Genomic DNA, 26554 nt, shown 5'->3' on the forward strand with positions numbered 1-26554 from the left:
TGTTATACGACAGACGCGCGTTTCGTTTAAAATAAAAACTCATCTGTGACGCTGAGATCAAAACAGTTAAAAGCCAAACAAGAACAAAGTTGAAGAGCATTGAGGACCCAAAATTCCAAAAAGTTTTGCCAAATACGGCTAAAGTAATCTACTCCTGGGATAAGAACACCCTTAGTTTTTCGGAAAAAGTTTTGTAAACCGGAAATTTATAAAATCACCATATAATTGATATTCATGTCAACAACGGAGTGCTGACTACTGGGCTGGTGAAACCCTCGAGGACAAAAATGGATTATTGAGAAAACCATCCAGTTATAAACTAGTATAGCTCTCAAAAGATGATTTAATCAATATTACGTATGAACCCCCAGTGTATCAACCTAATGTCAATATGAACTGTCTATTCTTAACATTTATAATTCATTTTGAAGTCTTTTATATTTTAGTTTACCAAAGAGAAAAATAGTTGTATTTCAAACCAGAATAGAATCATCGAATAATTAGGCATTACTGTACAAAAAAGAGTAAAATTAAGAACTATACTTTCTATGCTGAATTTCGATCCCCATTTTACAACAAGATATGTTTGTTGCAAAAGATGGTCTGCAAGTACGTGTTTATAGTCGTCTTCATTATTATTTGGTGATACTGCAAAAACAAACTTTAAGGAACTGGAATATTCAGCATGCATGACTTATTGATGACAAGAATTGTGTTGCCTTTTGAAAGCGAACAGAATCCCTCAATGATGATCTGTTTGCGAAATGAAAAGCATTTTCTATGAATTATTTGCTAGACATGTAAAACTAAAGATAAAAAAAAAATTACCAAACTCAGAGGAAAATTCCAATATTAATATTTTAAAGAGATTGCAATTACTTTCAAAATGCAACAATGGTTGCCATCGCTAACCATTGATAACTACAGTCAAAACATGGCTGGATGTGCTTTACACCATGGTAAGCTATGGTTTTCCACTTACAAATGACCATGGTTGACCAAGCTTTAATTTCAAGTGTTTTACCATGGTCATTTTAATATCCATGGTTTCTACATTTTTTACCATGGTCGTATATCTGACCTACATATTTAGTAGACCACGGTAAACAAAGCTCAAATCTCACATGGTCAACTTGAAAAGCATGGCAAATTAAAATAAAGATCAGGTTTAAGCCATCTGATAATGTAAATTATTCTACATAAATTGTGGTATCATACTGAAAAGATCTAAAACTTACTCATATCAAATATGGGAATGTATAACAAACAACTTCTTTCTTCCAAGGATTCTTTGGCTTTCTATTCTTTCATGTGTTTTTACTCTCCCTTCAATTTCATAAATGTGCCTTTCAAATGGCATATAAAAGAACTAGAAAATATCTTGCATTAACAATAATGCATCGTTGGTTCATACACCTTAAACATATGTTTCACTCAGAGTGTAACGTTCGAATGACTTGGAAGCTAAATGACTTGGAACATAAGTGATGTTAGCAAAGTGGTTCGAGTGAAGAGTTTGATGTATTGTACCCAGTTGTCAAATAAAGCAGATTTAATATTAGTACTTTAACATTTGCTATAAGTAAATAGAAAATATGCTTGATTTTTTTTCTACAGTTATCGTTTGTTAAGGCATTACGAAATGATCATTTGATCACGTCGCCATCACACCAGAAAGTGGTCTTTAATATGTCATCACACACTGATAAATGATTTTGTTGTTTTTAATATCAAAACTACCTGATAAAATTGTACAGGATCAAAAGTATGAATGATATTTTATTTCTATGTTCAAATAATGAATAAGTCATCAGTCATTCTTTCTTTTGTTTGAAATGAAAAAAGAAAATAAGGTAGCATTTTACCATTAATGTGAATGAATAAAATAATAATAAAATGAATATCTTAATGATATAAGTAGGCAATAAGACATGGTTGCTGATAATGAGTACAAACGCATAGTTAACCACGGTCGGACATTTAACATTTTGTCAAAACATGGTCCACTATGAGAATAAGCATGACTATGATGTCTTATTAAATGAAAGAAAAGCTCTTTCATAAAATTTATTTTCTGTTCACCAGAAAGTAAACTGAAATTGAATATTATTTCTAGGTAAATATTCACTCGAGTTTTATTATTTCTATGTGTACAGTTTACTTTCATGAGAAAGATCCGGTGTTCATGATCTATTCAGTGGTTTTTGATCAGAGACTCAAACAAACTACCTGCTGCGCAAGCTCTAATAGAATACTTCATTGTGTCTTCTTGTCATGAAAGAAGGTTAATTTGGCGTTGAATAAAATTCATATAGCTATAAACATTTATCAAATATGTAAGGCCTGTTGATCATTGTAGACAATTATAAAATAGTTGGTGGGTTCAAAACCAACGTAATACTTGTTTTATTAAATATTGTAAAAGTATTTTATATTATAGTTAGGAAAAAGAAAAGGTTTGTCGCAGCAATAATATTATTTTTTTCACAAATCGACTCGCAAACTGATAGTCAAGTATAACAGGAACATTTGAACCTAGGACAGCTACAATTGTACGATATCTTATTGTGCAATATTTTTTTTTATCGCTTTGAATTATCTTGTACTGTATGTAAATATTTATTGAATTTCCAAAAGAATTGTAAACGTTGTGTGCCGTTTGTTATAGTTTGTTTAACGTTACAAAAGTAGAAACAAATACATCGTTTAATCAGTGTAAACTTACCCTTTTTGAACTGTAAACAGACTTATTACGCGGGAAAATAGCTTTTTTAGAAGGAATTTTAGACACACAGGACGTCTGTGCATAAATAGTTTATTGTCATTTCTTTGTCTTCCTAAGATGCATGTAAAATAGCAACACCGACAGAAAAGATGGCATGCACCTGATACACCAAAATTTAAGTAGTTGTTGACATTGTTTTGAGTTAAGACAGTCAGGATTATACCTCTTTTTCCTTTGTAAGAATCTATCTTTTTTAGTTAATGTTAAAGTTAGAAAACAATGCAGAAGTTTATGCAAACTTTGCAAACTTATGTTAGAAACAAATGATCTAAACGTGTGCTCGCTGAAGCGTTTGTATCGTTGCTGTTTAAAAGAAATGCATTTCAAATCGAAGACAATAATTGTATATATAATTTATATGTCTTTATTGTATTGTTCAAAAAAGGGAACAAGAGTTTTAAATCGAAATGTACTTGTTCTTGTTGACATTTCTAGATACAATCTAGCAACACGAACCTTTGATGTGTTTAATAACAAATAAAACGCTTCATATTTTTTTTCACTGAAATCGGGTGTTAATCACTTATATTTATTAATAAACTTTTTCTGTGTATGCATATTTGTTCTGAATAACGATAGATTTAATTATTCACACATGTTTTAAGTTGGCATAAGTCACCAATGTAAGAAAAAAATGTGTAAATGTAACATGAAAAATTTGGGGTATTAATCACTAAAAGCTTTAAGAATTGAAACAGAAAAGTTGCAGATCAATGAATCTGTATTCGTACCAAACAGCACACCATGGTCACAGGAAGACTGATAACAAGTTTCAGAAAACTATGATTTGAAATTCCTGTATAAAATGTGACAGAATATCAATGGGGTCTAGACATTAAGAACAGACAAAGAAAAAGTAGTATACATCAGAGCGGAGGTAAAAAAAGCTTGACATAAACATCATGCCCAGAGCAAGACTTGAATGTTATGCCGATTTCAAATACATTGTCGACAGATTAACAAACTGTTACTTTCAAAGTTCCGCCTTCTTGCCTTTGACAATATTTCTTCAAAAGATTTTGCACAACTAAAGTTCCTAATGTCAGAGTTATTTCGGAAGGCATAATAATTATTTTTAAACTAATACTAAAATTATCCGCAAGATAGGTCGGTCCATTTTTTTTTATTCAATTCGTCCCTGTTTCTTTCTTTTTAGAATGTTAATAGAATATTATTTAAAGTGGGACGATCTGGTTTCAATATAATGAAATGTATATTAAAAATTAACACAATCATCAAAGTTGACAGGTTTAGCAAAATACAGGTACGATTACTGTGGTTTTCAACTGAAGAATTATTTTCTCGCAATCAAAAAGCATTTTGACAAAATTTGAAGGTTCCAGGAATTTTTCGCTAGCTGTTTTCTAGAAATTGAATATCTATTTGGTTAAATGTATATAATACATGTAAATAAAATGGTAATATATATATTTGTATATGTTGAATATGTTGTAAATGAAGAACCTCACGCAATAAAAACATGCAATTGTATTTACAAAATAACTTTTCGTTATTAAACACTTTTTCGAAGGTCGGTCTATTATTACATGTAGATATGAATTAAATGCGTAGTAGATCTATGACAAATAAAAACATAATAATAATAAAGAGTATGATATTCTTAACAAAAGAGGTGTCTATACATTACAAGCAGTTCAACATTTCTCATATTCTAAACATATTGGAAATGAACTTCAAAAAGAACATATGCATATTTTTAATGTAAAATCAGTCAAATTAATTCAAATTGCTCATCGTTGAAGGCCGTACTGTACAGTTCAATTGTTTATATACCCTTCGTTTGGACTCCGGTTGATATTTTGTTGGCATTTAATCTCCTTATTTTATATATTTTATATATTTTAAATAAGACAAGCATAAATGATACCAATTATATGCATGACAACACACTTTACCTTTAGTTTATAATTAGCACTGATACAATTTATTAAAACAAACATAATATATTCAAACCAATTAAACACATGCACTACACTACAGTGAAATATACATTATAAGCAGCACCACTATATGATTCAAAACAGCATATGTAGCAATTCATTGGATGTGTGAATTGTGTAAAATCTATTTCAACTCTAAAAAAATTTTGCAGAATATTTTACGGATTTGAGTACATGTATTGTAGATCTAACTTTCAGCTTACTGTTGATATATGAAACGATATTTTAGGATGTACATTACTTTAAAAAAAAATCAACTGGACGTTTGAATCACGTTCTATTGTTTAAATTAGGGAAAATAAAGCTTGTCAACGATCAAGTTAGTGTTTGTCACACTAATATGATCTTAAATATAAGTTAACTGTTAACAAAATTTTAATGTTTCAAAATACGAATACAAAGCATTTTCTTACCCCGAAATAGACTACCATATACGTAGTTGTTTTTGGCAAAACCTTTCGGATTTCGGTGTCTCATTTCTCTTTTACTTCGAACTTTATTTGAGTCTTTTGTAGACAAAACACTCACCTGGCATACTAAATAATAATCCTGGTATCTATGTTTTGATTGCACACTCGAGGACAAACCAGAACTGGACACTTTGTCTGAATGGATCAAAGCTATTCGATCATGCATTCAGAGGCGCATTCATAAACTACGATGTAATATGAGTACTAGAGTTTCTAACCCTTTCAAGAATCCGGAGGTTGTGGATGCTTTATCCTCTTTGCATGACAAATATGTCGTTGTTCCAGCAGATAAAGCCTCCAATAATATTGTCTTCATATGTAAAAAACATTATTTGCAATGTCTCACTACAGAGCTTGGAATTGATAAAACTACTGGTAATCCTACATATTCTTTAACATCATTTACCAAGGACGAAATTTTACAAAATCATAAATCTGTCCTTCTTTCTTTTGGTATCAACATCAAAGAAAACGATGAAAACTTGCCCTCATTATACTGGATACCTAAATTACACAAAACTCCATATAAAGAACGATACATAGCTGGTTCTTCAAAATGTTCGACTAAACATCTTTCTAAAGTACTGACTACTATTCTTTCTACAATTAAAGATGGGCTTCAAAAATATTGTGAGGAGATATATTCTACCAGTGGTGTTAACCAGATGTGGATTCTCAAAAATTCCAAAGATCTACTGCTTAACCTTCGATCACAATCTTTGCAATTTTGCAGCAACATAAAAACTTTTGATTTTTCTACGCTATATACTACTATTCCCCATGCTCAGTTGAAAGATCGACTTCACCATCTCATAAAACAGAGCTTTTTCTATAAAAATGGGAATCGTAGATACAAATTTCTTGTTTTGGGTTACAATAATTCATATTTTGTGAAAAATCACACTGAATCTTCCAGAAAATATACTGAAGATGATATTATCAAAATGCTGGACTTTTTGATCGACAATATATTTGTTGAGTTTGGAGGATTTATATTTCAACAGACAATCGGTATTCCAATGGGTACTAATTGTGCACCCCTGCTGGCTGATTTGTTTTTGTACTCGTATGAAGCAGAATTCATTCAAAACCTTCTAAAAGACAAAAAGAAAAAGCACCTTGCGAAATTCTTTAATTTAACTTTCCGATATATTGATGATGTTCTATCATTGAATAACCCATACTTCAGCCAATACTTACATCTCATATATCCCAGTGAACTTGAAATTAAAGATACTACTGATACTAGAAGGACTGCTTCAAACCTTGATCTTTTCCTCAATATTGACGTAGATGGACGACTTCACACGAAAATCTATGACAAACGGGACGATTTCAACTTCCCAATTATCAATTTCCCATTTCTCAGCAGTAACATACCATCTGCCCCTTCGTATGGTGTTTACATATCACAATTGATACGTTATTCACGTGCTTGTTCACACTATACGGACTTCATATACAGGAGTGTGCTACTTACGCAGAAACTTCTCCAACAAAGTTATGAGGTGGACAGATTAAAATTCACACTCCGTAAATTTTATGGACACCATCACGAATTGGTGGACCCATACGATGTGTGTTTAACCAAACTAGCTAGGACTTTTTTACCACATGTTAGATTGTGGTTTGTCATTATGTCGTCTAATCTTTTAATTACCAAACGTGACTTATTCCCGATTGTGACTGTTTTGCTGAGTATGAATTCACATTACTATAAGACGTGTTACGGTACTTTTCTATCCCAAACTCATGTATTTAGTTTAAATGTTTAATGTTATATTTGTAATTCTCATCGGATTTTGTCAAATGTGTTGACGTCTTTTCTATTATATTTATGTGTTATGGAAACAAAAATTAATCACCGCCGTCATTTATTAGATTTAATTTTGGTCAACATAATCTGTACGATAATTTACGTTTGAAGTTGGATTCATAACAAACTGCACATATAGTTCTTTTTTAATCTTTAATCAATCCTAATTCTATCTTACTTTTGAGATATAGTTTTTCATATGTGACGTAATTTTTCTGCTGTTTCAGAAATTTCATAATGCCTTTTCACCATCGTATGTGACGTAATTTTTAATGCCTTTTCACCATCGTATGTGACGTCATTTTCATAATTCACTGCGTTGAGGCCTGGACTGAGTCGGGTGTGGCTATTCTGTGTTGGTCATTCATTATGTATTCGTGTTTGTTTTATGTAATGAGTTAATACTTCAGTTTCATTATGTATATCTTTTATAATCATTTGATAAAATTTACTGTTTGCAATAGCATTAATTGTTCTAAATAATTAGGATGTTCTTATCCCAAGCATACAAACTTAGCCGTATTTTACACAACCTTTTTCAACTTTTGATCTTCAGTGCTGTACAACTTTGTACTTTTTTTCGCTTTCGATCTTTTATATCTGGGCGTCACTGGTGAGTCTTGTGTGGACGAGGCGCGTTTTTGGCGTATTAAATTGTAAACCTGATGCTTTTTGTTATTCATTAATCATGTGTTTCTTTGTCTAATACGTTTTCCTATTTATTTGTATTGTAGTCCTGTAATATTATGTTGTCATTTCTATGTTATATTTAACATTGCCATTAAAGTGCGAGGTTTGGCATGCCACAAAACCAGGTTCAACCCACCATTTTTTCCTTTAAAAATGTCCTGTACCAAGTCAGGAATATGGCCATTGTTATATTATAGTTCGTGTCTGTGTGTGTTACTATTTAACGTTGCGTCGTTTGTTTTCTCTTATTTTGAGTGTAAATTGACATTGGGATCAGACGTGTCACGGTACTTGTCTATCCCAAATTCATGTATTTGGTTTTGATGTTATATTTGTTATTCTCGTGGGATTTTGTCTGATGCTTGGTCCGTTTCTGTGTGTGTTAGTTACATTGTAGTGTTGTGTCGTTGTTCTCCTCTTATATATATGCGTTTCCCTCAGTTTTAGTTTGTTACCCCGATTTTGTTTTTTGTTCATGGATTTATGAGTTTGAACAGCGGTATACTACTGTTGCCTTTATTTATTAATATAAAGCGAAAAAAACCCCACTCTATAAATGATTAATTTAACAAAAGAGACTCCTTAAATATCTAAAAGTTTCTGTGTTGCTATTTATGTAAATACGTTTGTTAATGATCAACAAATGCCGCTAAATACGAAAAAGATCAATCGATTGGAGTATCACTATAATTGGTTTGAACTTCTTTCCAATACACATACTTAGTACATTGTATCTCCAACATAGACAATAAAATCAGCCTGACAGCCCAGCGCTTATAAACAAATTGAAAAAAAAATCAAAATAAACACTATTTGATTTAGTGAATCATAATTATTTAAACTATCGTTACATTTCATGCAGTCTATAAAACTTACAAAAACTAACGTTTTCATCTTAAGAATCGAGTATTTTTTTTAACTTGGTACAGGCATTTTATGAAAAGATTGATGTGTTAAACCTTATGTAAGCCAAATCCTCAATAGTATGAACGTTGTTTAAGGTTCCGTTACCTGGATAAGCAACTAAAAATTAGGCACATGTGAAAATAATTGAGATCCAGTAGTCTGGCAAAACGTTTATGAATTCATGTTCCTCAATGCTCTTGAACATCGTATTTTATTTGTTTTTTTGTAAAAAAAATATTTGAGCGCCATTGATGAGTCTTTTGAAGACAAAACGCGTGTCTGATGCAAATTTAAAATTTCAATCCTGGAATCTATAATGAGTTGTTTTTTTACTATTGTTACGTTGAAGTATTAATATCAATCAACGAAGAAAGTGTACATTTTACTAAAGATTATCATGACATGTAAAAAAAAACATATATAAATATCTTGATATCACGAGTACGTAAACATATATCGTCCAAAACCGTTCTTTTCTGACCTAACGATCAATCTTATCTTTAAAATTCGGAAATCAGAAGGGACACAAGTTCAACCTTTTGTAAAAGGTACTGCATATTGATTGATCGGTGTGTAATGACTTTAAATTCATTTATTGTGTTTCATAGGCTAAAATGAGTTGATCAATATTGCACCTCACACCTCAATCCACCAAAATAGATGTTTGTTTAGAAAATTTAAGGGTTTGTTCAAGCAAATCTTAAAATCTCTGGATAAATTCGAAGTGTTCATGATTTAAAATTGCCGACAGGAACTGAACTTTAACTCTGAAGTTGAATTGATACATTTAAAAAACAAACAAACAGCGGACTTCAAAAGGAAAATCAAAAATATAGCACAAGTAAAGCCGCCAATACCATGTCAAAAAATAATATGATTAAAAGACAAACAGCAGTAAATATACTGCATCGAAATAAAAGACTGATTACTACAAACCACATCCAAAACTTGGGCTTCGTCCGTTCAAAATAAGCACATAATATAGATAAGAAGATGTGATATGAGTGCCAATGAGACAACTCTCCATTTAAGTCACAATGTGTACACTGTTAATATTTATAGTTCATAGTACAACCTTCAACACGGAGATATGGCTCACACCGAACAGCAAACTATGAAGGGCCCACACAATAACTAGTGTAAAACAGTTTAAACAAGAAAACCAACAGTCTAAACTACTAGTATATAAAAAAACTCAGAAACGAGAAACACTAATGAACCACATATACAAACGACAACCATTGAACAACGGCACCGGATTAAATGCAGGTATTGTTCATCCAGTGAATTAAAACGTTTTAACAGGCACAAACGTTCACCCTAACCTTCAATAGTAGTGTAACATAACAACATAAAAAGACACTTTATAGAATATCATTTGAATATCAAATGGCTAAACTGGATCTAAAAGAAATGTAAACTGAAACAGGAAACTTTACACTGATAAAAAAGTTTGATCTATGATACATTAGCCTGGGACAAAATGGGGAAAATTTGGTAACATATGCATGTTAATTTAAATGTTCTTTTTGTAAGGAGTACGGAAATCTTTCATTCAAAATAAATGAATTTGTTGTTCATAGTACGAGTACAGAAGTGAAAATTTATCGTTATACATAACACATGTACATGATACATATTAAAATAGTGAGATAACGAGATATACAAGACTAGAATTATGAAGACATGTTCTTGCAGACTTTGTTGTTTGTAACACAGTAAAAACGTAAAACAAAAATATCGAGCTCAGATGTAAAATTCAAAAGGGGTTAGTTTCGGTAAAATTCTCACTTAATCTTCACAGTTATAATATAATTTACATTGGCTACCTACCCTGATCCAGAATATATTTGGTGTCTAGGGATTCAATGTTAACATTGGCAACTTTAAGCGACAGATTATTTTGGATCCTTGATTGTTGATAAGGGTTTCTGTAAACTTTTTATGTCTGACAAATGTACAAAAGCGTCGTTTGCTGACTTGTATGCCTTAAATAAACTCTGATGAGGAGATTTGTTCATCATGCCTGTACCAATTCAAACACATGACAGTTGTTAGCCATACGTTTGATGTGTTTGAGCTTTTGATTTTTCCATTTGATGATGGATACTTTGTTTTGAATTTTCTTCGGAGTTCAGTTTTTTTTGTGATTCTGCTTTTTTTTTTTAAATTAATCCATTTGAATACCAAATTGTGACCATTTTTGTATTGTTTAACAGAGTTGAATTTCATGGCCATATTTTGCCCAAAGTAAAACTTGGACATACAATGTATTTAGTATAATAATACCAGAGTGAACCATATCATTTGACAATGACGTAAAAAAAAGTGTTTTTGTAGTTCAAAGTATATTAAATAAGACGCTGATAAAAAGACTGTAGTTAATGTACATACTATAAAAAGTATACACTTTTTCGACAAAATACATGTTAAGTATATATATAATATAAGGGTTAACAAAATAGAACATTTAAACCTCATGACTACATGCCCCTGGTCTATGGTCAAAAACACGATAGACAGAAATATTAATATTATATCCTGTCATGTTAAAGGGTTATACTACCTTAAGATACATAATGTCACGAAGTCATATAAAAGAAAAATGCAAAGTAACTAAAAAGATACATACTTTTAGCAACTGAATTCTAGACATTTTGTATAGCATTATATGAAGACACTAAATATTTTTGTATTAGGTCTCAATACTATCCAATGAACCTTTTGAGGAAAAGTACGAGTCATTCTTTGACAAAACCCTGGCAATTTGACGAAACAAAAGCAAGAAAACTGCTGTTATTCTTCCCTTAATCATTGTGAATATAATCTAAAGGCCTGGTAGATCAATACACATGCAACTAGGGAGTATTCTATACACATATTTATATGAGCTGTGTAACATATCTGTTTTTTGTCCTTATTTTGTACATTAATTAGGATGTTAGTGTTTTCGTTTGAATTGTTAACATTTGTCATTTCGTATGTTAAAGATGACTGTGCAGTATATGCTTTGCTCATTGTTAAGGCCGTAATGTGACTTGTATTTGTTTTATTTCTGTGTCCTTTGGTCAATTGTGAAGTACTTATGCCACATCTTTTTTTCATTTGTACAGTTATTATCTTTTTTTTAAGAAAAAAGGAAGTATAGGTTAGTTAACTATTTAGCAATTATTTTTAAACAAATGAACATACAATTTTTTAAATTGTATGTAAAACATGTAAGAAAAATGTTACATTCACTCGTACAGATGTTGTAGGACCTCACTCAATAACAACTTGCAATTGTATTTCCACCCATTTTTTCGCCATATTAGTCTATATTTATAATGCGGAGTAGTTTTCAGAGTTTGGTATGTTGATCACAATTTTATCAAACACTTTTGACAATAAAATAACTTGAAACACTGTTATATAATTGATATCGTTAGTTCAATTATATTTACAGTTGAATATGGTGGATAACCAACCTTTAACTTTCTTTAGATAAATTAAGTAATGAGAGAACTCGCGTACGTTTATGTAATTATGCGAGAATTCAATGCTATGAATTAATTACTACTCTAAGACACATTTTTGTAACTTACTGATGTTGTTTAATGCGTTATCATCTTTTCCTCTATACGCGCCTGCAAGTTTCCATGACACTGTAATTTAAGTTTACTTAATGTTTTAGGTATGTAAGACTTTCACATTTTGCACGCCATTTGCATAAAATAATTTATGCAATGGCGTCCATTACCATGGTGGTGTGAAGTATAAAATGCTATGGAAAAAATCATTTTGTAACATAGTAATGCTAACATTAGTACAAAAAGATCAATACCTCAAAATCTATGTAAATAAGTTTAATATCAATGTTTCATGCATAATTTGAAATTTTTAACAGCTACCTTAATGTCTCCTCCCTAACAAGTATCTGTTTAAAGGGATGCAGCCTTTTCTTGTCATTTGTTAGTTTTAATTTTCGATAAGAAACAGGGCTCTTTTATTCATATGTTCACATTTAATTCTTAAGTGGTTGCAAACTACTGGAATTTGAATATTAAAGGGCTATTATCAAATTATTAAAATACCTTTAACTATAGTTTTGTCCCAGCAATGCATTTTAATATGTTTTTGTAAAATATGCTGAATTTAAGTTATGTTTAAAATATCAATTTCATTATTTTTGCGATATTTATTGTAAAAGAAGAAAAAAAATGACCATCAAATTTTAATTTTGATCCATATTTAGTCATTTCTAAAACTATTTATATATTTATAACTACTCTAAATATTAAGACAGCAAATATTAAATCTGTAAATTTGCAAAAGCAAACTTTTGTTCTTTTCTCGTCGGGATTCCAACACCTGCTATCGAGATACCAAGACTGCACTGTGACCAGCAATCTAGACCACTATTCCACCTTGACTGAATTAAAAATGCAGAATTTGGTGGCCTAATGTTACCTTTCCTTGTCAGTAGAATCTAAAGTTGTAACACATATATTTTGCAGATTAGCTAATTATCTGTCCCAAATGATCGTAAGATGCAATAAAAGAAATAGTTGCCTAATTTCAAGCCACAGTCCCACTAGACCACGATCGCACCACGATCACTGCGATTTGAAATAAATTCAAACTGTGGTGAGCTCACAGTATGAGCGGCATGAAAATGTAAATTTTCGTTTCAATCACGTTGCTATTACGTCCTCATTACGCTTCTACAACGATCCCGTTACCATTATAACACGTTCTCATCACGCTTATTCTGCGACCTCACTCCGATTATCACGAACTTTCTACGCTCATAAAGTCCTCACTACGACCATACCACGATTTACCCGATTGCAACACGATCTAACCACGGTTCTACTGCTATAGCACGATCTTTCAACCACCATATTACGATCATAACACGTTCATACCCAGATCTTACTACGCTCCCAGCAATAACGTCAATATCATGTTCCATATAAATACTACATATTATTCCGTCTATTTCTAATTGAAACGTAGAGTTTCTCGGAAATAACGAAGTCATGCTACCGAAAGTGTAAGGGTAGAGGTAGAGGCAGAGGGAGATCTGATAGTAACGAATCTTGAACCAGAAGATATATGTTGGAGCGACCAACCCAACCTGAATCACAACTTATTGCTGTTCCATCAAGATTAAATGACGATGCTTTAGTGAACGATAGTAGTGATGACACAGATATGTCAAGAATGATTGAGCCGTTGGCGATAAAGGACAAGAGATCCAAATTATATACAGACAAACAAAGGCTGGAGAGCTTTTATGAATTTTATATGACAATGATATTGAGCATGATGATCGTAGTATAAACGTAAGAACAGCGTGGTGAGGACGGTATGGCTATACTTAAATCGTATTATGGTCTTGAAGAACAACAACACGCTCTCAACGCGCTTATTTTGCGACCTCATTACGCTTATAAAGATCTCTCTATATATATAGCTACGCTCATTCCGTTGTCACTACAACCATACCACAAGTTATCCGATGGCAACACGATCTTACCACGCTTCTACTGCGATTATAACACGTTCTTACCACGATTATACTAAGTTCATACCGCGATCTTACTACGCTCTCAGCAATAACGTCAACATCGTGTTCCATATCAATATAGTTCCAATCCTTCTATTTCTGATTAATACGTAGATTCCTCGAAAACAATAGTCATGCCACCAAAATCTACTATAACACATGGGCATGGTGGTAGGGATTGATGAAAAGGCAGAGGGCGCTCTGATAGAAACGAATTATGATCAAGAAGAGATGTCTGATCGATCAATCCAACGTAAATTACAACCTATTTGCTGGTCCATAAAGCTGAAATTACGATATTTTAGTGAACGATAGCAGAGATGACACAGATGTGTCAATAGATATAGGGAGATGTGGTATGAGTGCCAATGAGACAACTCTCCATCCAAGTAACAATTTTTAAATTATAGGCCAAGGTACGGCCTTCAACACGGAGCATTGGCTCACACCGAACAGCAAGATATAAAGGGCCCCCAAAATTACTATTGTAAAACCATTCAAACGGGAAAACAACGGTCTAATCTCTATGAAAACGAGAAGCATGTTTGAGCCGTTAGAGAAAATGGACAAGAAATCCCAAGAAATTACATACAAACAAACCTGGAGAGATTTAATATATTTTATGTGAAAATGACAATGTGAATGACGGTCGTAGTATGAACGTAGTCAGGTCGTAAGAAGAGCGTGATGAGGACGGCAAGATCGTGCTAGAATCGTACTATGATCGTGAATAATGTGCAATAGTCGTAGTGGAATCGTAGTTTGGTCGCGGTGAGAACGTGATAGTCGTAGTGAGGTCGTAATAACGTCGCTGTGAGATCGTAGCGCAGTTTCTCCGAATAGAATCACGCTTTCTCTACGCTCTCGCTACGATGGTACAGCGACCTTTGCGATCTTACTACGATCTTAGTGCGCTCTCTCTACGCTTCTACTACGACCTGATTTCGTCATGACCGCACCACGATTGTTTTGAACATGTTCAAAGTTGGCCACGCTCATCACGATCTTGAAGACCTCACCACGACCATGATACGACTTTACTGCGATCTACACGATCATACTACGATCATCAAAATTAGCATTTTTTTGCACAGGTCGTGGCCTAGTGGGACTGCGGTATAAGCATGTGACAACTCTACGACATACCAATCCATTGGATCACAAGTGAATTTGATACATTGTACATGACTAAAACATATTTTATACTAATAACTACACTAAATATCAGCACGACAATGTTAAATCTGCAAATATATATATTTATATATAGTTATAGACGTCTATAAAAAGGACCAACCAGCAAAATTTATAGGTACTGGATCGTCTAGAATTGACGATATTTACAGATAAGGAAAACATCATATAGGTATAAATATTTACACAACGATACTAATATAAGATGGTAATATACAAAGATGATAATATGAAATCGTCTTGACCCCTGTGTCGGGAGGTTTAATAACAGAGAAAACAGTAGTATTTCATTTTCCGAGCATGAGGTTGGCCTTTTTCCCAAGGTAGGTGAAGTGAGTCAACTTAGGAGCGCTCTGATCGGATGTAAGGGTATCATATATATATATATACTTTTATTTATCTATGAACAACTGCAGTGTACACGTGTATACTTACAACATAAACGTTGAAACCCTTTGAAATATTTTCTAGAGATCTATTTAAAAAGACTTCCAAAATTTCATATATTTAGCGAACAATTACGGTGGACATACTATTTGGCTTCAATTTTTAAAACATAATAATAAAGTATTAACGCCAAACATGACTGATTTATACAGTTTTTTTATTATTATAAAAAGTAGTTAATTAAGTAAATGTTAGTATTGTTGCCTATGGCAGAATAAACACTACCTGTTAAAAAGTAAAATCACAAAAATACTGAACTTCAAGGAAAATTCAAAAAGGAAAGTCCCCAATCAAATGGCAAAATCAAAAGTACAAACACATCAAACGCATGGATAACAACTGTCATATTCCTGACTTGATACAGGAATTTTCTTATGTAGAAAATGGTGGATTGAACCTGGTTTTATAGCTAGCTAAACCTCTCACTTGTATGACAGTCGCATCAAATTCCATTATATTGTCCCCGATGCGTGAACAAAACAAACAGACACAATAGGTAAAAATTGTCAAAAAATAGGAATACAGCAGTCAACATTGTGTTATCATCTTAATCACTTTAAAAACAACATAACTTATACTGAAGATAGCAAGGAAAATTAAAATCAATCAGAATACAGTTATATTATACTAAATTGGAGCTTTTGAATTTTATCACCAAGAATAGAGATTTGTCACTAAGACCAATTATACTGTGTTGAGAAAAGTGCTGAGTCAAAACTGATGGGACTTGATATAAAAACTTTATTCTAGAATTTCAATATTAATTTTATTGTATAAAATGTACCAAACAATTATAGTATTTATTTTCACTTTTCGCAATCATTGTGTTATTGTGCTATAATACATTTTTGTATTCTTGTCTTTTATTATTGCTTAATTGCGTTTGTTACATATTTTTTTTTATAGTGATTAAGATTATAACACAATGACTACTGTACCTCTATTTTTGACATTTACCTGTTATGTTTGTTTGTTTTGTTCACACATCGTTGTAAATATAATGGAATTACATGTGACGGCCATGCAAGTGAGAGTTTTAGCAAGCTATAAAACCAGGTTTAATCAACCATTTTCTACGTAAGAAAATGCCTGTACCAAGTCAGGAATATGACAGTAGTTATCCATTTGTTTGATGTGTTTGATTTTGCCATTCGATTTCGGACTTTCTGCTTTGGATTTTCCTCTTAATTCGGTATTTTTGTTATCTTACTTTTTTTTTTATTAAACTTCATAAGAAAGGCCCTTTCAAGAGGAAGTATTATGTATGCAAGACTCTTGACCGCGAGGGTACTCCTAAACGCGATAATCATGCTGAAGTGCGTTTTTGATCATGTTGACGTGTGATGTAGCATTGCGAACCTATCATACCTTTACCTTAAAGAGACTAAAAAAAAGTAGATGTAAGGAGCTATAGATCACCGTACGACATTCGTCAATGGACAAAGGGCCGAAATAGGTTTTTAAAAAAATTGGCTCACAAACGCTCCATGCAAAGGTTATTTTATATAAAAACTAGTATTTATTTCAATGACTAAAAACGAGGCAGTTAATTGAAATGCAAACAAACAAAATAAGCAATAACTTTGATTTAGAGCACGGAATTAAATGTACCACGGTGACCGTATATGGTTTTACTGCTGTTGGAAAAAATATTAAATGTGTGGTTTAAGACACCAAATCAATGCTTTTATAGTCGTTCTTTTATGATAACTTAACAATCACCATCTCAAACACTACGCCTATTTAATAAGAAAAAAGACTTTATAAACAAATTCTCCTTTATTGTGTGTGCAACAAACGCATCAATATATTACTGGATAGCTGCTGTTCAAATTTCATACAGAAATATTTACTGCATATTCAACACGAGGACAAGCCAATAAGTGATGTATACACTTGTAATACTGCTGGGAAAAAGAAGTGATTGGAATAGAGCTGCAATTTAGTTTTTTGTAATATACAAAATTTTTGTTTTATGAACGATAGGGTGTTGCTTCTCATAGCTTTTTTCATCATGATTTCCCTCTTTCAATTTTCTGATGGATTTTGATATTCTACTTCTTTTTTTGTAATTATCTTGACGTATTTTAAATTTATAACTTGTGCCTTTTTAATTTAAACTTTTTGAAGTTTGATTCAAAAACAGTGATTCTAATATTTTTTTAAAATTCTTTTAGATCGAGGAAAATATGTCCTAGCTGTATTTTTCGCGCAAAAATTAAGAGTAAGTCAACTCGAATAATTAATAAAGAACTAAACAGTAATGCTTAATTGCATTTTAAAAAAGGAGACAATAGAATTAACGCATTCATCTGTTTATTATGGTCAGCAATTCTTTTAATATCGATTAATTATTTGTACAGATTCATCATATATGAGTTTTGAAACTTGATACATTTGTTTTAAGCACGCAGTGAAGACATATGTACATTTGACATCGATCCGGTTTTGAGAAATAATTCAACACCGTGTCCAAAATAAATCAATGATGATTATGTTAAAAACGTTGAAACTATTAGGACTCACTACTCTCTTGTATTCAAGCAGAGATAACCATTGAAGGTAGGTGCATTACAATTTTATATTATTCTGAGAATGAAATATTTTGTTACATGAACAAACTAAATGAATTAGAAACCCTATTATAAATGTACTTTCGTCAAAATAAATAGTATATTGATATAGCACAAGTCACAAAAACCAAAAGAAATACTTGCAATATGAATATGCTTGACATATGCAGCATGCAAAGCAAAACTTTATAACTGAACCATTTCCCTCAAAATAAAAATGTAACAATTTAGATTTCACATGGTAAGGTAGTGGAATAATCAATTTACATCTGTCATACCTCTCATTGAAATTAAGTTGAGATAACTTACGAATCAGGAAGGTCATAATTCATTAAGTAAAATGTTCAATACAAAACAAATGTTGCCAAAAAATAACCACTTCAAAACCAGCTAATGACTTACTTTATTTTCGTTACGGTAATTTCTGTTTATTTTTTTTTTTAAATACATATATTATTGCTGAAAAAAATAAAATGCATTCATTGAATGTTTCAAGTGGACAGTTTAAACTTTATCTTATCTAAAAAAGTATTCCGCATTGTTTAAATGTTTGTAAATATGTTTTTACAGAAAGGTATTGGCTATTGCATAACTATCAGAAGTGTCGAACATGTTTTTATCAGTTATTTTTCCAGTGACATTGTCAATCATTTCAGTCATGAGCAACGACGATATTCAGGTTTGTTTATTTGCTAGTAAAAAGCCAACAAGTCTGTCATCTTTAGGATACTAATATATCAGTACAAGCCGTATATCATCTATATTTTTTAGTGAAACGCATGTGTCATAAAACATAGTATTTACAAAGAATATTATATGATTGTGGTAAAACATGGTACAAGATACATGAAAATATTTATAAGTCTAGTAATGATATAAGTAATAACATTAACGCTAATATAACATAATACATTTATTATTTCGTAAAAATGCATTACATTTAAAAAGTTATTACTTAAAATGTATCTGTCGTTCATAAAAGATTGAAAAAATTCAAACCTTGAAACTGAAACTATTTATACACAGTTCATGATGGTATTATAAATTTACAATTTTTTTATAGCAAAAAAGAACGTTAATTCCCTACGTTTGAAAGAGATTTTTTTCCGATCTTATCAAAACCTAAGTAAGATTAAAAGTAACCCAGATCATGAACTATAATTGTGCTAACGGCGGCAATTCTGAAACGCAGATATCCATTTTTAAACTATCAAAACATGATTGCATGTCAGTAATTGTATTTTTGTCTGATCGACAAGAAAGAAGGACAACCTAACACAACGAGTAGAATATTTTCGATCACGTGTGAATAAAGAAATACATGTATACATAATTTTAAAATATGTTTTCAAACTCACAGACCTACCGGATAAATATCAAGACACCTGGTGGGCGAGTCAATGAGGATGTTGTTGTTGACACGAATAGAAATGTTATGACTGTAAATGTCGGGGACATGTCAAACCTGAAGGGATTCTGGTGCCAATCAATCAATCTTCATGATTTTAAAACGGTTTGAATATATATATTGAATTAAGTTATGTTAATTAAGGTCAACAAACACCTAATTGGTAATTTCGCATAATATGATAATAGTAAGCTTTTAAATTCAAGAAACATTAATGGTAGAGAATATGTTGCAGAGGTCAAGTATGGAGATATGATCGTGAACTGGTATGTGATCGCGAAATAATATTATGCAAGGTCAATAGATAATCTATAAAATTGTTTGATAATAACAAATTTGAAGAAAAAAATGAACTTTCTGCAAAAAAACGTTCAACATTATGATCATTATTTAAGAAAAACAGAACTTTATCATAATTTTACAATAAAATACCTAAGCTAGATTTGACATTTGAATGACACCAAAATGTAAACAAGCATATAGTTTTGCATTATATGATGGGCTAAGTTCATATTCTCTGAACTATATCGGTCTATACTTATGTTTTGGATGGCTCTCACACTTATTTCAATGAAGCTTGATCATTCAGTGGATGAAAATTATTTTAGATTTTTTTTTTTTTTTTTTTTTTTTAATTTTCAAATGTTTGGTTTATTTAAAAAAAATAGAGAACTTTTTTTGTTGATATTTAAGGTGTTTAAAGGTGATAGATATGCGTCAATGCTTGCTTTTTTATTGATAGAAAAAAGTTGCCATCAAGAACATAGATTATGGAATTTGCCTTATACTAGATACAACGGAAACCTACACTGATTCAGTGGATCTACTCGAAAAAATTAAAAGGTAAATTCTAGATTTCAGTACAAACAGAGTTATAAGATCAATTTTGTAATTGTTCAAACAAATTTACGTTTTTTTTTTATTTTTGTTGCTATTGTAATAGATCTTACAATTTCTCAACCGTGTGGTGAGTACTTGAATTTCACGGACGCATCGTATTTACCTTTATTCAGAGATATTTTATAAAAGTAATTTTAATGAGAACTCGAAAGAGGGTCAAAAGATACCAGAGGGACAGTCAAACTCATAGATCGAATAAACGGAAAACGCCATGGCTAAAAAATAAAAATAAAAACAGACAAATAATAGTTTACAAGACACAACATAAAAAACTAAAGACTAAGCAACACGAACCCCACTAAACTTGGGGTGATATCAGGTGCTCCGGATGGGTAAGCTGATCCTGCTCCACATGTGGCACCCGTCGTGTTGCTCATTTAACCAGTACTTATTTAGTTATTACATTCCTATCACTATCTTAGTTTGAGGAAATGTTCAAGTTTATGAAGAAAAGAAGATAAAAACCTCCCTAAGCCCGAACCCAGACTATCATACTTAATTAGTCACAATTTAACATTGTTGGAAATTCCTTAATCGAATTGATACTATTTTAATAATAAAACAAAAAGCATGAAAGGTTCGATTTACCGGTTTAAAAATATTTTTTTTTAGTTTTATAAACATGGTATTATTCCAGTTAATCCAAATGAAAACCATGTATTAATGAAAGTCAAAGTACAACCGATCTGCCGGATTCGTCTGCCTTACAAGATTTTGTAAGGCAATTTTTCATAGTACAAGTAGTAAATTTTGAAAAAATGCTATTATCTAATTAACTATTTATTTTCCTTTTTTACATTTTCTTTGAATTCAAAATTGTTGATACATTTCAATATTTTCCGTGGTTAACTCATTGTAATATTCGTTTGAGGTTTTACATCCAGCAAAATACTACTACCAACTTTTGATATCAAATTGAAACTGAGACTTTTACGAAGTTATTTATAATTTGATAATCAGTTCCCTTTGATCAATATCTCGCATTGTACATTTTGGTTCTTTGTGTGATGCATTTTCACACCGATCTTTCAGATTACAATACAAACAAGAAACCAAAGAAATTAGGGTTCGCGCAAGCCAAATCACGCATGATGAGATGTTAGAATTGGCTGGAGAGAAAATTGCTGACTTTTGTAGAGGTTATAAACCCTACAAAGGATACACGGTTCATCATGGTGGTATGCTGGTAGCAGGTAAGATTTAATACACTATGTATATATATACAGACACAACGAAAGTGATAAAGATTCAGATAATTTTTATATCCAAATTCGAACACTTTTTCCTACACTACATTATTTGAAACTTTAAACTGTAGCAATGTCCCTCAAAAAAAAAAATGAACCTGTAAATCACGTTTTGTCTAATATGATCTTTTTTTGTTTGACAATTAAAACAAAAAGCTTGTCTTCGGGTTATAAATATAACTAAACATTTGTTATTTTGTAGTCAAGAATGCAAAACGTAAGTAAATCATATTTTATTAACTCTATATCAGACATTGATGGGACTTATCGTAGCTTTGACATATAACTGTTTTCCATTCTTTTTCATATAATGAGGTTGAAACGTCGTATGACATCTTGTTTTTTTAAAACTCGTGAAATAATGCAATCATATTCTATTTTTAAGGTACAATTTCTATGATGAAATGTTTTATTCAATATTATGAGCGATATGCGTTCTTATCCCTCTGATCGACATTTATGACCATCACTTAACGACGAATATGAAACGCCCGCTATCACCTTAGTTCATACTGGCTTTTGGTGTAGTTCCAGTTCCTCATTTCTATATGTCTGTATTGTATTTTTTATTATACGTTTTTTGCAATACTTTTATTCTTCAGTTCGTACACCCCCTCCTCGATAAAGGATAAACAAACATATGTGAATTGTGTGAAGCTACATGCCAGAATGAATATCTTAGACGAAATAATAGAGATTTGGGTTGCTTTAGATTCCTATCTGTGTATTTCATTCATTAATGGTTGATAACAGAGGAAAGGAAGCTGCATACCCTAGCGATCTTCGTACTAGATTTGAGACAATCTGTTTGAAATCATCCACAAACAATAATTATCTCGTTATGTGAGGGTTATGCTGGTCCTTCTTTGCCATCCCATTCTCTTCTTATTCAATGGCATCTAAAATAATTCCACTTATCAAATCAATGGCAATACGCCAAGTGCCAGATTCCTAATAGTCCAAAAGGGAAACTTTTATATTGCTTTTTTTATCACCAGTAATGTACACATATCAGCCAAACATACTAGTATCATGCTAGGCATTTATAAAAACATCATAATTTTAAAAAGTTTTAATGATTTTTAATGTCTGTGCGATCATTAGTGACATTCAGCTCATAACGATCGACACATTCGATTAATCGTATCCTTGTCTTCATTGTAGAAAAAATATTTAGAAATACTAGATTTTTTGTTTTTGTTTAAGGTGTTAAACGTGCCGCAAAGAAAGGTATGAGAGGTATGTATCATATATATGATGTGTATGTTTACTGAATCATTATGAAAAAATACGATGTGATTAAAATATACTCAAAAATATGAAGGTTTGGGTCATTAATTCATTTCCTATTACAAAAGAAAATATCCTAATATTGATTGTGAATTGATGTCAAAAGCCATTGAGATTATAATACGTTGTATTTTCTGAATTAGACTGGTTTTAGAATACTTGAAAATAAAGATAATAACAAATTAAAGAGACAATGCAGGAAATTTGCGCAATTTATATATATTTCTTACAAACTCCTGAATTGAATGGGGTCAGTCACATACAAAATGGGACAAGGGTTAATGCTAGAATCATTTTCCTGAATTCATACCATAGGAACATCTGTACAAATCATTTATAAAGGTATTGACTCGTTATGTTTACTTCCTGTTTTTTCCGTTGTTTTTTTTCAAAAACAAATCTACAAATGCCCAAAAACATTTAGATATAATAGAGTATAAAACAGAATAAAAGAAACACACCGTTAAACAAAATTAAATATAGCATGTAATTACCAAAAGACAACACAATATCGCTGGTGAAAAATCGTGCCACCCTACACTTAAAAGAACATGTTCTTTATGTTGTTGTCTACCTAGTTGTATTAGTTTAAATGACATTCGTGTTTCCTATGCATTACAAATTGATCGAATACATTTTTTTTAAAGTAATTACAGGCGATTATTTATAAACAGATTTAACAATTTTTATTTATAGGTTGCTTGTGGTCATGTGGTGTCTGTTCTATAGCCACAGAATATATAATTTAGGAAGCAACAGATGACGTCCTTTGAGAACATTATTTCTATATGTACCTTGCTTTGCATTTGAATTTTGAAAAAAGAAGTCGGAAAAACTTTTAAGATCGTTGAAATGCTTAGTTAAGATATAATTAGTATTGATATAGAAATAAAGACGTTGCAATTTAACCATGTGTTTTGAATTGTCAGTCGTACAAAGTTGTATAGACATTTCTAGTAACATGTCTCTATGACTTTTTGTTTGCTTTCCCTTTTTTGCACATAGAAAGTGTGTATGCATTTTACAATCACATCATTTTGAATAACAGTTCTCAATGCAACTAATCGAATGTCAACAACAAAACTAACATAGATGCATGTTTTTTTTTATTAGTTGTTAGTGGCTTTTAACCAGCTGTCAGTAACTGTGAATACTCTCAGATCAGTACTTAGTATATTTATTGTTGTTGAGATATACAAGTACCTGACCACGTCCACTCTGTGTTTTTGTTAGATGTCTTTCTATTTGTATTCATCTGATGAGTTAAGCCTTTTTGAACTGATTTTCTTAGTTCGTTCTTATGTTCTACTGTTACAACCCTGTTCCAGGTTAGGGGAGGGTTGGGATCCGGCTAATATGTTTAACCCCGCCATATTCTGTATGTATGTGTCTGTCCTAAGTCAGGAGCCTGTAATTCAGTGGTTGTCATTTTTTGATGTGTTGAATTGGATTATAGCACAATGTTTACTGCTGTATTATTTGCATTTGTACTCATTACTGTGGATTCATTTATCTTCGTGGGAACCAATTTTCGTGGATTGAGGAAAATTTGCATTTTCGTTCATATTCAATTTCGTGGCATAGACAAGGTCTATAAACATTCCATTCGCAAATTTGTAATTCGTTTAACATATAAATTCGTGGTTCCCCTTTACCCCGAAATCCACGAAAATTGGTATCCAACGCATTGTTGTCAATATAATGGAGTTTATGCAAATGTCATAGAAGTGAGAGGTTTAGCTAGCTATAAAACCAGGTTCAATTCACCATTATCTACATGTACCTAGTCAGGAATATGACAGTTGTTATTCAATCGTTTGATGTGTTTGAGCTTTTGATTTTACCATTTGATCATGGACTTTCCGTTTTGAATTGTCCACGGAGTTCAGTACTTTTGTGATTTTACGTTTTACATATTTGTTTTTCGTTCATTGTTTGTACATAAATTAGGACGTTAGTTTCCTCGTTTGAATAGTTTTAGATTTGTCATTTTGAAGTCTTTTATAGCCGATTTTGCGGTATGGACTTTTCTCATTGTTGAAATCCGTACTGTGACCTATAGTTGTTTATTTCTGTGCCATTTGGTCTCGTGTGGAGAGTTGTCTTATTAGCAATCATAATACATATTCTTTCTTACACCAGATACCATAACGAGTTTTCGTAAATGTAAATGTATTTATCAAATAAAATCGACACTAACAGGTTATAATACAAATAAGATGGAGAGAAAACGTGCTGTCCAAAACTCGTCTAAAGATATATTTTAAACTGTCCAAAAAAAATTAATCCAAAGAAAAAACTGTCAGAATCTTTTCTAGGTTTTTTCTTTAAAACTATCCTTTGATAGACATATCCCAATCAACTAATTATATAATCAGTTATCAAAGGTATCAGGCTTATCGTTTGATACGCGTGTCGTCTTCATAGGACTCATCAGTGACGCTCAGATCAAAAAAGTTAGAAAAGCCAAACGAGTATAAAGTTGATGAGCATTAAGAACTCATTATTCCCAAAAGTTGTGCAAAAATACGGCTAAGGTAATCTTTGCCAGGGATAAGAAAAATCCTTAGTACTTCAGATAATGAATACCCTTTCAAACAGTTAATTTATAAAAATGACCATATAATTGATATGCATGTCAACACCGAATTGCTGACTACTGGGCTTGTGATACCCTCGGAGACCAAATGTCCACTAGCAGTGGCATTGCTCCAGTGGTGTAAAATTTATCAAAGGTACACCAGACCCACGTTTTGTCTACATAAGACTCATCAGTGACGCTCGGATAGAAAAAGTTACAAAGCCAAACAAGCATAAAGTTGAAGAGCATTGAGGACCCAAAATTTAAAACAAATGTGCCGAATTGGGATAAGATAATCTATACCTGGTATAAAAAAAATTCTTAGTATTTCGGATAATTCATACCTTTTCAAACCATTTATTGATAAAAATGGTCAAATACTAGTAATAGATCTGCATGTCAACACAGAATTGCTGACTAATAGGCTGCTGATACTATCAGGCTGGAACGTCCGCCAGCAGTGGCATTGCTCCAGTGGTGTTAATAGTTATCAAAGGTACCAGGCTTATAATTTAATACACCAGGCGTGCGTATAATCTACATAAGGCTCATCATTAACGTTCAGATAAAAATAGTAAGAAAGCCAAACAAGTATAAAGTTGAAAAGTATTGCAATTAAGGACCTATAATTTAAATTCTTAGCATTTCGAATAATTAATACTCTTTTAAACAGTTAATTTATGAAAATGACCATATTTTTGATATTCATGTCAACACAGAAGTGCTGACTACTGG

At 31.7% G+C, this 26554-nt stretch overlaps 1 protein-coding gene across 1 annotated transcript; it reads left to right on the forward strand.

Annotated features, from left to right (window-relative positions):
- The first annotated feature begins 18338 nt into the window (after positions 1-18338).
- Positions 18339-24146, forward strand: LOC139490783 (uncharacterized). The gene is made up of 8 exons (XM_071277772.1): positions 18339-18382; positions 18964-19072; positions 19754-19906; positions 20544-20644; positions 21734-21894; positions 22151-22165; positions 23155-23187; positions 23935-24146. Exons 2-8 carry the CDS (start codon positions 19004-19006, stop codon positions 23985-23987), a joined length of 585 nt encoding a protein of 194 aa, XP_071133873.1. The 5' UTR covers positions 18339-18382; positions 18964-19003; the 3' UTR covers positions 23988-24146.
- Positions 24147-26554: the final 2408 nt, after the last annotated feature.

This window comes from Mytilus edulis, chromosome 10 (genome assembly GCF_963676685.1).
Source record: "Mytilus edulis chromosome 10, xbMytEdul2.2, whole genome shotgun sequence".
In the NCBI taxonomy this organism is placed as follows: Eukaryota; Metazoa; Mollusca; class Bivalvia; order Mytilida; family Mytilidae; genus Mytilus; species Mytilus edulis.

Excerpts from the sequence above, each read along its gene's own strand:
- LOC139490783 (XM_071277772.1), top strand. The coding sequence starts at position 19,004 with ATGTTTTTATCAGTTATTTTTCCAGTGACATTGTCAATCATTTCAGTC. Across the intron at positions 20,645-21,733 it reads CTACTCGAAAAAATTAAAAG|ATTACAATACAAACAAGAAA; the intron begins GTAAATTCTAGA and ends CCGATCTTTCAG. Across the intron at positions 23,188-23,934 it reads CGCAAAGAAAGGTATGAGAG|GTTGCTTGTGGTCATGTGGT; the intron begins GTATGTATCATA and ends TTTTATTTATAG.